General features: G+C 39.5%; 1 protein-coding gene and 1 long non-coding RNA gene across 2 annotated transcripts in view; one reads left to right on the forward strand and one right to left on the reverse strand.

Moving 5' to 3' along the window:
• Nucleotides 1–8530, reverse strand: part of LOC144250795 (uncharacterized) — a 48343-nt gene extending 39813 nt beyond the window's left edge. Inside the window, exon 1 of the long non-coding RNA XR_013342567.1 lies at nucleotides 8285–8530. This is a non-coding gene — a long non-coding RNA (uncharacterized LOC144250795). The remainder of the gene's footprint in view (nucleotides 1–8284) is intronic.
• Nucleotides 7734–14137, forward strand: part of Cul4b (cullin 4B) — a 46383-nt gene continuing 39979 nt past the window's right edge. The window contains exons 1-3 of the mRNA XM_077793904.1: nucleotides 7734–7800; nucleotides 8542–9090; nucleotides 11175–11290. Coding sequence (XP_077650030.1) covers nucleotides 7773–7800; nucleotides 8542–9090; nucleotides 11175–11290 — 693 coding nt within the window. The 5' untranslated portion in view covers nucleotides 7734–7772. The remainder of the gene's footprint in view (nucleotides 7801–8541; nucleotides 9091–11174; nucleotides 11291–14137) is intronic.

The following is a 14137-nucleotide window of genomic DNA, read 5'->3' on the forward strand; positions in this document are numbered from 1 at the left end:
GTAGTTGTAGATGGACAGAATACCTTTATTTTATTTATTTTTATGTGGTGCTGAGGATTGAACCCAGTGCCTCAGGCATGCTAGGCAAATGCTTTGCCACTGAGCTATAGCCCTAGGGGGGGTGTGTGTGTGTGTGGGGGGGTGTCTCAGCTATTTCTATGGCTGAGCCCACCCTTAAGTCTATTTCTTAAACCAGTATGGCTCAAGGCAGGAAGTATTATCAATAGCCACAGCTCCAACAGCAAATATGGTATGAGTAATATTTGGTACTAAGAGGCCTAGGAATTGATGTGCAAGATTTGAGACTTGGATGTTTTCTTTTTAAAATTTTTTTTTGTAGTTGTGTATAGTCAGCATGCCTTTATTTTATTTGTTTATTTTTATGTGATGATAAGGATGAAACCCAAAGCCTCAACATATGCTAGGCAAGCACTCTGTCACTAAGTTACAGCCCCAGCCCTTGGATGCTTTCTTTTTTTTTTTGGGGGGGGGGGTTTACCAGTGATTGAACGTAAGGGCACTCCATCATTGAGCCACATCCCCAGCCCTATTCTGTATTTTATTTAGAGACAGGGTTTCACTGAGTTGCTTAGCGCTTCGCTTTTGCTGAGACTGGCTTTGAACTCGAAATCTGGCTGGATGCTTTCTTTATTTTCCTCTTTAGCTTTCCAGAGTCTGGATAGGACTGAAGCTATGTCCTAATAAACTGGTCTCCTTACAATTTCCTGAATATGACTCTTTTACCCTTAGGACTTAAATGCACTCCCTGTCTTCCTTCTTTGTGCTCTAGGCTCCATTTCACTTCCTTTACTTACCTCTTTAGCTTTCCAGAGTCTGGATAGGACTGAAGCTATGTCCTAATAAACTGGTCTCCTTACAATTTCCTGAATATGACTCTTTTACCCTTAGGACTTAAATGCACTCCCTGTCTTCCTTCTTTGTGCTCTGGGCTCCATTTCACTTCCCTAGCCTTCTAATTCCTGCCCACCCTCCAGGCTTAAAATTGAATTTCTTTTTCTGGAAGTAATTCTTAACTCCTTTCCCTTCCCCCCCCCTTTTTTTTTTACTTTAATTTAATTTTTTTTATTGTTGGTTGTTCAAAACATTACATAGTTCTTGATATATCATATTTCACAGTTTGATTCAAGTGGGTTATGAACTCCCATTTTTACCCTCCCTTCCCCTTTTCTGCCCCACCCTCTCTACTAGGCTGGGCCAGGTGTCCTCCTTTATGTTCCCATAGTAGCCTTTATTACTCTGTCTTGTAATTGTCTGCCTCACCCACTAAGCTAATTGAGAACCATTGAGGTCAAGGGTTGTCTCTGTATGCTCAGCGACTGGATCATAACGGGTCTTCAGGCAAGGTTTGTTCAGTGTTTGCCTGGATTTAGCCAGGAGAAGGAGCTGCTTTCTATGTCCTGTGAAGATCAGCCACGGAATGGACTGATACTCTAGAAACTGATACTCCAAAATGCTCCTCTATCCTGAAATGTTCATTGCCTGCTACTTTGTCCTGCCTTCTAGATGATGGCCTGAACTTCATCTAAGCTTGATTTCCTTTTGGGCCTTGTGATTTGGCTCATCTCAATAAAGGATTTACTTTATTCCTCATTTTTGTTCTCCTGGTGAGTGGGGCTCTGAATGCCTTTTCCTAACTTTCTGCCACTTAAGACTGTTATATGACATGTCTTATTAAATTGTAAGCTATGGAAGGCACTATATTTGAAGTTAGTGAATAACTGGATTTAAGACTGTACATTGCTTTGTGACTTTGGTAAATAATTTGTGTGTCCTTTGCTGAACCTGTTTCTCATCTGTAAAATGGGGATGATACTTCACCTTATCTCATGTGTTACTATGAGGATAAAATAAAATTGTATGTGAAAGTGCTTTGAAAAACTAACATCAACTACCAACGGAATTTTGTATTGGTTCAGTATTTCCTCATGGCATCTAACACCATGCCTTGCTGAGAGTACTTGCTCAATACATTTTTGTTGAATGACTAAATGAATTGGCAAGAGAAATAATGCTGTTTGTAGGAATAAAGGGCATTTAACAGAATCAGGAAAAATAGATAACTTGGTAATGGAAACTTCCATATGGTGAGTGGTAATTCAGAAGGTGGGCATTTATCAGAGAGCTCTAAACCTATATTCCTAATGTCTATTCTTTGCTTATGAAAAATATGTAAAATTTACTTTAATTTTGGCAGTTGAGATAAGCTGTCAGACTTGACTAGACCTTTAAGTGTATACTCATTACAGAGCAGGCTTGGCACTAGGCAGTAATACTGTGAGGTTAGCAAAATGGACTCTCAGAAATCCTTCCTTCCTTGTAGGTAATCTTACTTTTCTCCACTCTCCATTGCAGCCCCTTCTACTAGGGTTTACCCTCAGGCACTCAGGACTGTTTTTCTAAGGGGGTCTCACAAAATTGCCAAAGATAACCTTGAAATTCCAACCCTCCTATGTCAGCCTTCTGAGTAGCTGGGATTATAGGCATGAAGGCTGTCCAAATATTTAGAACTTTATTAGCCAAGAGGCATTCACCTTAGAGGGAAGAACTAGGTCCCTTGGCTAATTTAAATTTGAGAAAGATTCCTAGAGAGGGAGACATTGTTTTACCAAAGGGGTGAATAAGTAATTGTGAAATTTTGGGCATTAAATTATGAAGTTTTAGGTGTGAAAGGGTTTATCAGCCCCACCAGGTTTTCTTATTTCACCTGCAGCTTTGTTCTTTCAACCTTGGAGGCACATGGAATCACCTGGCATTCTTAATACTGATAATTGAGGCCCTACACATAAGAGATTCTGGTTGAATTGGATAGGTTTGGACCTGGGCATTCATTTTTTTTTAATACTCCCCAGGTGATTCTATTGTGTAGTGAGAGTTGGGAACTACTGATTTAAACCTAAATTGGCCTTGCTTTTGAGAAAAAGACCTTAATGCCATTAGAAGATCAAACATTAAAGCAGGTTTCGGGGAGGGGGACTGAAAGTCCTTGATAAAGTGTACAAAAGGTTAAAAATAGGCCCTGCAACTCCATAATAAGTGTTTGGTAGCACCAAAGTGAGAAGTAATCTGTGGCTGGTCTGGTTCCCCACTCCCAGACCCCTGGGGAAAATGGCCTTTCCCTAATTTTTAGTTTTAAAATCTGCTTTCTAGATGGTTCAGAGGTATAACAGTTAAAATCTCTGAGCTAAAGGTCTAAGTACTCAAATGGTTGATGTACCAAGTGAGTCTTCAGTTGATGCAGTAATTTTCCATAGACAATAAAATATTTTATTAAATATGAGTTCTGTGTTATGTTTACATTTTATTTAGTACCATAGGTTCAGTATTTGTTCCTTTTTATAAAGCAACCTCAGGATAGGAAAATGATGTTTGACTTCCTCAGCCATCTCATAACAGTCCACTGCTGTTGGTAGCACATAACAAACCCTTATTTTGATATACTATCTCAGTACAGCTTGGTTACCGTCTGTATTTCCAGGCTTTAAAGATGGTCCTTCAGAAAAATTGATAGCGAAACACCAACTACCTTTTACCCAGCAGTTCTTTTTATCTTGACACATTAAGTAACTGGGGATTGAGCCCAAAGAATCCAGGGGCATTTTACATTAAGCTACTTACACACCCAGGCCTTTAAAACATATTTTAAAATTTTGAGACAGGGTCTTGCTAAGTTGCTGAGGCTGGCCTTGAACTTGCTATCCCCCTGCCTCAGCCTCAGATTTGCTGGGATTACAGCATGTGCCACAGTGCCTGGCTGTCTCTCCCATTTTTAAGGAAAATCCCACTCACTGGATAACAAGCCTTCCAGGAATGTCTGTTTGTTTTAAAACCTGCCATGAGAAGTTTGGAGAAGAACTAAAACCTAACACCCTGGGGGAATCCCTGTGATCAAAAGAGGAAAACATTTTGTACTCTGCCTTTTTTAGGGAGATGCTTATAGAAATGGACATCAGGAAAACCAGTCCTCATTTGCATTCTTTCTTTATGCAGATATTTACCTTTATAAATAGGTTGGTTAAAAGAGAGCCAATAATAACTATGCCTCATCTGGCCACATTGTAAACTTTAATTAATGTTTTTGAGGTATGAGTTGAAATCACAAGATGAAAAGATTCTATATATGGAATATGTATTAAGTGTCCAATCTGCTTTACTCTGATAATGACTATAATTGTATGGTGTTCTATATTATACATCTTGATTATTTGTGGGTTCATGGGTTAAACCTTGAAAAATATATTTGAATTTGAGTGTTGAGAATGCATTTAAGTCTATTTGGCAAATGTTTGGGTATATTGCATATATGCTTATGTGTTTGCTGGCCCCAAGCAGTTATTCTTGATGTAAAAGGTGTTTTCACAAAACAACATGGGAAGTTATCTTTTTAAATTGGTTTGAAAATATAAGAAAAAAGTAAGTTCTGGTCCTCACACATGTATCTAAGTTGTTTTGTGCCACAAAATGTGAATGTTAAATAAAAATCATCAAAATTACATAAATTAAATAAAAATCATTAAAATTACATAACTCATAAATATGTGAAAGTTGATCTGGAATGAAATAAAGTGAGCTTGTAAAATGTCAAAAGGAATATAATTATTAATCATTTGAGAAAAAGAGAAACAGTTATTCTTTCTACAAAATTCTCCTAAGGATATTTCATGGAGAACTTAAATAGTAGTTTACACTACTGGGTTGTTGAAAGTGAGCTATAGCTCAAGAGCCAAAAGGATCCAGGATTTTCAAATGAAGATGTAACTCAGAAGACTGAAAGGGCTTTGATAATCATTTGAGTTTGGGAGCTATTATTACTAGAATATGTTGAATATTAACAAGACTCAGCTATCCTTTAGGTCAATATAAAAGCTTATCTTTGTATGGCAAACACAACTTTCTCTCATCTTTGTCCATTCCCTTTCTTTTTTTTTTAAATTTTAATATTTTATTTTTTAGTTTTCAGCAGACACAACATCTTTGTTTGTATGTGGTGCTGAGGATCGAACCCGGGGCGGCGCGCATGCCAGGCGAGCGTGCTACCGCTTAAGCCACGTCCCCAGCCCTGTCCATTCCCTTTCAATTGCACCAATACTCATAAATTTAAAAATAGCACTTCCATATGCCCTTCTAAGGAATATAACTACATGATTTAGAACAACCTTGTGCAGTAGGTCCTGAAAATTAGACAGTTAATCCTCCTTTGTAGAGACACAGCATTATTTCTTTCTCATTCAATAAAGCATTTAGTAAGTTTTTACCCTGCATTTACACAGTTGTTCAGCATTATGTGAAATGTAAGACACAGCAAAGGGAGGCTTAATGTTTTAGGTCATCTTTCCTGGCCTTAAGAGCTTACCATCTCATTTTGGGCAGCAAGAACAACATGGTATATTCAAAACAAAAGTGCTTCCATATGTCCTCTTTCTGGCCTTTCTCTCTCTCTTCTTCCTGGGCCTAAGTTCCTTTAGAGCCTTCCTCTCAGCAGGCTGTCACAAACAATACAAAGGTAAGGGCTGATAATCCCCAAGGTATAACTTTCCAGGAAGATTTGCATTTTAACCAGGACTTTTCAAGACAAAAACATAATAATAATAATAATAAATAAAAAAGGTGAGTCTGTTTAAACAAAGTTGGAAAGGTGATTTATTTGCAGTATTCAGATTTCCCTGTCACATGTTATACCATGTAAGCTGCTTTTGGTCTACCACAAGCCTATCACTTCCCTTACAAAAGCCCCACTTGCTTGTCTCCCTGTTGTCTACCTCTGCCTACCAGGTAGACTCCAAAGTTCTTGGCTTAGTGGGCCAGGTACCTTGCAGCCTCTCATCTTCCTCACTTCCAAAGAGACATCCTGATTTTTAGCCTCCCTGCTCTTTCCATGTACCCATAAACAGGCCAAGCCCTTTCACAATTCATTGCTCTGCCCACATTTTCATTGTCCACAGTGCATCCTCTCCCCTTGTTGTCCTTTTTTTTTGGGGGGGGGGACAATTCCCATTTTGAGACTCAGCATAAACATCAGCTGGATGAAACCCTGACTATTCCAGATTTCCTCCAAACTTCGTTTCCCACAGCACATTGTACTTTTGTACAATGTTGTGGAAACTAGTTTGGAGACTATCTTCCTCCACTGGCCTCTCAGAGGCAGGGTCCTGGAATAGCATCTGGCATATAAAGCCTTTGGATATGTGCTTATTCAATGTTTCTGCAGCTAGAATGATCAACAGGTTAGCAAAATTTACTTTTGACATTATGTTCTCTCCCTCTGAGGATGCCCTAGGATTAAGTAGAAACTTCCAAGAGGGAATTTACAAGGTTTATTGTTGCTAATTTAACTATGTTTCAAACTTTTTTTTTTTGGGGGGGGTACCAGGGATTGAACCCAGGGGCACTTAATCACTGAGCCACTTCCCCAGTCCTATTTGTTTTTTGAGATATGATTTCTCTTGCTGAGGCTGGCCTGGAATTTGCAATCCTCCTGCCTCTGCCTCTTGAATCACTGGGATCACAGGCATGTGCCATTGAGCCCAGCTGTCCATTTGATTATTGATAAGAAAAAAAAAAATCCCCCCCCCCCCCCCCCGCGGATTGTAATCCCCGGCCCGGGTAAGAGGATGGCAAGTTAAAAATCAGCTTCAGCAATTTAGCAAGGCCCTAAGCAATTTAGCTCGATCCTGTCTCAAAATAATAAGGGCTGAGGCAGTGGTTCAAGGTTTAAGCGCTGCTGGGTTTAATCCCTGGTACCAGAAAAGATCATCAAATGTACAACTTTGGCTCATGGAACACATTGAGCTGTGGTGTTTGTTTTGTTTTGAGACGGTCTTGCTAGGTGCTTAGGGTTGAGAGCTTGGAGAATTTTGCTGAGGTTGACCTGGAATTTACAATTCTCCTGCCCCAGCCTCTGAGTTGCTGAGATTACAGGGGTGCACCACCACTCTGGGCTAAAACATTGACTTTTGCCAATATTGTTCTCCTAAAAATGTCTTTTTCCATATGGCGTATAAACTGAGATTTGGTAAAAGAAGTGGGTCTTAGCTTAGGTCTACAAATTGCAGAGTTAATGACTAATGGGTTGGGAGTAGGGAGTGTTCCTTGGATTTGGGCTGGGTGGGGGCTGTTTCTTGGCCTTAGATCGCACCTTTGACTCTGGTCGGCCATGTTAGAAAATGTTCTGGTAGGAAGGTAAAAGGATTTATGCCTTTATCACAGAGAAAAGAACAAAAAATTCAGACTCTATTCAGCATTGGGTCTTTGGTGTCCTTGACACAAAAGAGAAACAATTTGTTGCTACATGGAATCAAAAACTCCTTTGCTTCCTAAGATTTTCTTTCCTATCTTAAAATCGTGACGTTCTGTAGCAGCAGGCATAATAGCATGATTATGTTTTCTTCTATTTCGGGTTACTCCCGTCACCTTGCAACCCCTCCTATTCCTTTATCTCTTTCAAAGTTTCCATTCTTCCTTACTTTTTACTCCCTACCTCCTCCCTCTCTTCTCTTTTTTCCCAGCTAGCTTACCCCGCCCCTCGCCGTCACCAACTCCCCTCCTCTCCAGGCTCCTTCCCGCTCCTTCTCCCGCCACCCCCACCCCTTGCTCCCGCCCACCTCACGGTCAGAAATCTCCAATCAGGAGCTCTGAAGGTGTCTCAAAGGCCCGCCCCTCCTCCCTTTCCATTTCTCTTCCCCCCCTTGTTCCCTCCCCCATCCCCCCCCCCCACTGGAGTCCTGCGGACCTGGGGGCTTCGGGATCTGGGCGCTATGAAAAGTGTCTGCCCAGTCACTTCCGGTAAGGGCGCTGCGGCGCGAAGCTCCCCGCGGGACCGTTAAGGAAGGGGTGGGAGTTATGGGTGGGTTTGGGGAGGAAGATGGCAGGGAAGGGGAGAGAGAACAGGAGCCGGAACGAACTAACAAGAGCATTTGAGGTGCTTTGGTTGCCCCTTTCCCGCCGCCCTACCACTAACCAGCTCCCCCAACCCCCGGGTGGCCGCAGTGTTTCTCTCCACCCCCCACTCCTGGGGAGAGACGCCGCCCCTCCTTTGGTGCCTCGTGACCGGAAGTGGCGCCATCTTTAGCCTCTTGTGCTATTGACAATAACAAGCTCTGGTTCGCTCCCCCTCCCCTCCCCCCAACCACAGCATCTCCCCTCCCAGAGAGAGGGAGAAAAGGAGGAGGAGCTGCAGCCTCACAGACTCTCTTGAGTCGCTCCTGCAGAAAAGGGGGGGGGGAGAGAGATTGAAAAGCAGGGGAGGGGGGACGGCACGGCCGTTTACCTGTCTGCCTCCTCATTCGCTCTCCCCCCTCGTTCTCCTCACTTCTGGTGTCAGCCTATCCGCCTTCCCAAACCCTCCCATTCCCCCGGTTTGCCCCCCCTTCACTTTCCTTCTTGTCCTCTGTGTTTCTCCTCTGTTCTTTCTTCCCTTCCCCCTCTAGCATTGCCACCTTCTCTCCTACACGCACGCAGGCATATAAACGTAGGGTTTTGATGCTCCTCTGCCTGTTGACCCCGCTATTTTCATGTTTCCAACAGGTTTTTCTTCCCCCAATCCCTCAGCTGCTGCTGCTGCTCAGGAGGTCAGATCTGCCACTGATGGTAATACCAGCACCACTCCGCCCACCTCTGCCAAGAAGAGAAAGTTAAACAGCAGCAGCAGCAGTAGCAGCAGTAACAGTAGTAACGAGAGAGAAGACTTTGATTCCACGTCTTCCTCCTCCTCCACTCCTCCTTTACAACCCAGGGATTCGGCATCCCCTTCAACCTCGTCCTACTGCTTGGGGGTTTCAGTGGCTGCTTCCAGCCACGTACCGATACAGAAGAAGCTGCGTTTTGAAGACACCCTGGAGTTTGTAGGGTTTGATGCGAAGATGGCTGAGGAATCCTCCTCCTCCTCCTCCTCATCTTCACCAACTGCTGCAACATCTCAGCAGCAGCAGCAACTTAAAAATAAGAGTATATTAATCTCTTCTGTGGCTTCGGTGCATCATGCAAACGGCCTAGCCAAATCATCTACCACCGTCTCTAGCTTTGCTAACAGCAAGCCTGGCTCTGCTAAGAAGTTAGTGATCAAGAACTTTAAAGGTAACCAAGGCCAAAATCCATAATCACCTAAGGATTTGACACTTGAGCGGTCACGTGCTCTGTTTATGTTAATATATTAAACAGTATAGAGGTGGCCTAATGTTTTATGCATAATCAATGAGATGGAGGGGAGGTCCTTTTTTTGGTGGAGGGTTCATTTTCCGGGGGTGGTTAGTATCCTTGTGCTGAAGCATCCACCGGGTGTTTGCAGTGTTTCGAGGTCTTTCTCAACCTATTGTATCTAATCTGTTATTCCTTATAACACTGACAATCTACAGTATGTTTGATCCGGATTTTACAGGTGAGAAATTGTATTCTAAAGAGGTTTATTTAGTTCAGGTGCATAGTGAGCCTTGGCACTGCTGAGATTTTTATTTTTCTGCTTCAGTAGGCCACATTCTATCCGTAGAAATAAATGCAGGTAGCAATGGTGATCTTTCCATGCTCATATAAGATTTATAATTAGATGTATAATGTTGTATTATATTCAAGAAACTCATTGTGGAAAAAATATTTGGAGAAAAATATATAGGGTCTCTGAATTTCTTTCCAAAAGTAGGGTTTGGAAGTGAAAAAATATTGTGTATACACAGAAGTAGTAACTCTGTGTACCACTAGTCTAAAGATAGAAACAATTACTACATTTTTTTCCTCACTTAAGTAGGTTTTAAAGTATTGACCTACAGATTTTAGGAAAATTTGCTTGTATTGTGTTTGAGATATGTAGTTTCGTATAATGAATGCCTTGATGCAAGTACAAAATCAACATTTAAAATGTTTTTGAGCTGAATTAATTTTTATCTGTTGAATGTGTTTCTATTTTTTCTGACTTACTTTTTTACCACCCCTAACTGACAGGTAATAGATGTTAAAATACTTGTTAAAAGGAGAAGTAAATGAATGAACTTAAGTAATATTTATCAGACAAATGTCTTGTGGCTAAATTTTAGCATTGAGAAAATTAGATTCTCTGTGCTTGTGTTTTCAACATTGGTATAGAAATCAGGAATATGCTCTATTTTGTCTCAAGCAGAAGGTTAGGATGTTGTCTGTTTTTAACCCTTTTTTATATCATCTCCTTCCCATCTCTAGGCTCTCAAGTGTTTTATTCTTTGTGATTTAATAGTATAGTTTTCTAAAGTGGATATGAATTGTAATTATTAATATGTTCATTATTTCACTTAAAAATGCATCAATAACCAATAATTTTTAGGAAATGAGCTGTTATCCTAATTTCATTTGCAAATTAATTCCAGAGATTTTGTTCATTTTTCTCTCTCTAAAGTAAAAACACATTATTAAGGCATTTGGATGTTTTAATTAATTTTTTTTTTCATTTTTTGCTGGCCAGTGAAGTTTAAAGCTTACATTAAAAGATTTCTTTACATTCTGAAAATGCTGCATAGATTTTGGAGTCATTTTGGAGTCATTTGTTTTAATATTTAGAATTCATTCTGCTCATAAAGGTACTTCAAACACTGAGTTAAAAGATATTTCTTTCCATTTATGTAGATGTTGCATAAATTTGGGGGGTCACACAGACCTGGATTAGAATCCCAGCTTTGCCATTTTACTAGCTATGATGACCTTGGGCAAGCTCACCAAATGAGTTCCCACTTCAGTTTCCTTTTCCTCAGTTGTAAAATAGGGATGATAATATTTACTCCAGAGCATTGTTGAAAAGATTAAGAAGTTTATAAAATACCTTGCACTTAGTAGATACTCAGTATTTTAAATCTCATGTACAAGATTCATTCATGTTGATATAGGTTTTACACAAGATGATCGGGATTGTTATTTTTTATCTGTCATTCTTGAATTTTTATTTTTTTTTGAAGCAATACAATCAATAGGAGAAAAAAACCCTCACCTTCAGTTTTAATAGGTGAGTCAAAATGCCTTAAACAGTATTCTGGCATTTTAAATTTTATTTATACTGAGCTTAAATACAGTGGTTACTTTAATATTTAGCTATAATAGTTATGAAAATCATAACATCCTAAAAATTGTAATGCTGTGTTATAGATCTTTGGTTACTATATCCTACATATTATTCTAATGCAAATCTTTTACATATCATCTAGATAAACCTAAATTACCAGAAAACTACACAGATGAAACATGGCAGAAACTGAAAGAAGCAGTGGAAGCTATTCAGAATAGTACTTCAATTAAATACAATTTAGAAGAACTCTACCAGGTATGTATTAGTGCAGATAACCAGATGTAATGAAAATAAATTGTAATGGGATGTGTGTGGATTTTACACATAATTTCTCAAATGGGTTCTTGAGTAGACTTTTGGTTCACTTTTGATTATAATTTATTAATTAGTGTACTCTTATAATCAGACCACATATTCTCACATAAACTATGGGTATGTACTTAGACCCTTCTAATAAGGATTCATTTAGGTATATCTTGGTATATTTGAGGTTTCACCTATTATGGAATCCTGTAGCATAGATCCCAAAATAATTTCTGGTGACATGTCATTGTATTGTGACAATTCTTGCTTAGTCGTGTCATCCACATATAGGAAAGTCCTCAAGACATGCAGATATTATTCACATTCTTTATTCTACCTCACATACTAATATGAAGTAGCTTTTTTAATGTATTTTTTAGGTGTGGTCAGAACAACACCTTTATTTATTTATTTTTATATGGTGCTGAGGCTCCAACCCAGGGCCTCTAACGTGCTGGGCAAGTGCTCTACTGCCGAGCTACAACCCCAGTCCCTGAAGTAGGTTTTTGCCATTGTTTTTGTTGCTCTTCATGTTTGTTCTATCTCCTGGTCTACAAGACACACCTTAACCTAGACACGTGCAGCAGGTTATAGCCCAGCAACTTAACCTGAGGTTCACATTTGTTTTTGTTTAACAAATGAAAGATTTAACTTAAATATAATGTCCAGAGCAATTACTGATTGAGACTGCTAACTTCCAAGAGAGTTGGCCCTGTTTTTTTTTTGACATAAACAGCCAATTCAAAAACTAATTTTCTATTACAGCATCAGCAGTTTGGTGTTAAAAAATACTTCTGAATACACTGGCTTGAGTTTGATAAATCTTGTAAGAAATTACATTGGTTCAGTGTATCAGTATTTATAGTTTTCATATTTTAGTTGCAGAGGTAGTATGCTGATGGATGAACCATGGATTAGGAGTCAGAAAACAGGTTTGGGATCTAATTATCTAATTTGGGATCTATTTTTTTCTTTTTTGGTACTAGGGATTGAACCCAGGGGCATTTCACCACTGAGCCACATCCCCGGCCCTTTTTTGAATTTTATTTAGAGCAAAGGTCTCATTGAGTTCTTATGGCCTCACTCAGTGGCTGAGGATGGCTTTGAACTTGTGATCCTCCTTCCTCAGCCTCCAGAGCCTCTGGGATTACAGGCCTGTGCCACTGTACCCTGCCCTCCCAGCACTTTTTCATTTTTTTTTTTTTTTTTTCATTTTGAGACAGAATCTTGCTAAGTTGCTTAGGGCCCCACTCTAAATTGCTGAGGCTGGCCTCGAATTTTTGATCCTTGTGCCACTGTGCCTGGCAAAGTAGATGTATTCTTTTTTATTTAACATTTATTTTTTAGGTGTATTATTTACAATGCCTTTATTTTTATGTGGTGCTGAGGATCCAACCCAGGTCCTGCCCATGCTAGGCGAGTGTTCTACCACTGAGCCACAATCCCAGCCCCTAGATGTATTCTTTTGTTTGTTTGTTTGTAATGGGGATTGAACTCAGGGACAATGGACCACTGAGCCACATCCCCCAGCCCTATTTTGTATTTTATTTAGAGATGGTTGCTTGGCATCTCACTTTTGCTGAGACTGGCTTTGAACTCATGATCCTCCTGCCTCAGCCTCCCAAGATGCTGGAATTATAGGTGTGTGCCACCATGCCCAGCTACAAACATCCAATTCTTCTAAGCAATGTTGAGAGATAGATAAGGCAGGTATCCTTTTATCTGTTTTACAGAGGAGGAAAGGTAAACAGACAGGAGTTTTAGTACCTAACCTAAGATCAAAAGGGTAACAGGCCAGGCGTAGTGGCTCACACCTGTAATCCCAGAACCTCAGGAGATTGAGGCAGAAGGATCACAAAATCAAAGCCAGCTTCAGCAATTTAGTGAGACCCTGTCTCAAAATAAAAAGCACTCCTAGGTTCAATCCCTCATATCAAAAAAAAAAAAAAAGTCCACTTGATTTTTTTTTTGTTATATTACATTATGTGATTCCTAAATTGCACATTAATAAAAATGGAGTTATGGAATTAGAATTTAAAAGGCCTTAAGAGATCATGTGGTCCAGTATTTTCTTCATACAGTGTGTATAACCACCTGCAAAGTGGATTAATCTTCTGTTATCTCATTTAATCATTACAGAAACTCTTTCTGAATAGATAAGGGTAGTAGTTATTATCCCCATTTTATTGACAAGGAGACTTGAGTCTGAGAGAAGTTAAGTAACTTCCCCAGGGTCGTGTATTGGAAGAATAGGGGTATTAAACTGAGATGCTGAATTCCTAGTCCACGTTTTCACTTCCATGCTACTTCATTAATAATACCACAACACTGCAGATACTACTGTTGTGCAGTGTTTGTAGCAATTAAATTGTTTTACTTTAGGAAAAACTGTCATCAAAGCTGGTCAGTTTTTTTTTTTCTTTTGTGTATGTACGTGGTGTTTATTTTGATATGCTGCTGTACAACATTAATTTCAATAATGTTTTGCTTTGTATGTTTTACATGTAGAACAACATTAATTGTAATTGTTAACCCTGTTTACCTTGAGTATTTGACTTAAAAATACTTTACTTGATACATTGATTCTGTTAATTTTTTTCTTCCAAGAGCTTATACATTGTTTTTACTGTTTTTGCTTTCTTGTACTTTAAAAGTTTTACCTGCTGTTCTTCATTTGAGTTCTTTACCCTAGTCACAAATATTACAACTTTTCTGTTTCAGTACCTTATTGCTTCTGCCATAATAAATTCAAAAGCATGTTTGTAGCTCTTTTACTGTTTTTGACCTTAACTTTATAAA

This window comes from Urocitellus parryii, chromosome X (genome assembly GCF_045843805.1).
Source record: "Urocitellus parryii isolate mUroPar1 chromosome X, mUroPar1.hap1, whole genome shotgun sequence".
NCBI lineage: Eukaryota > Metazoa > Chordata > Mammalia > Rodentia > Sciuridae > Urocitellus > Urocitellus parryii.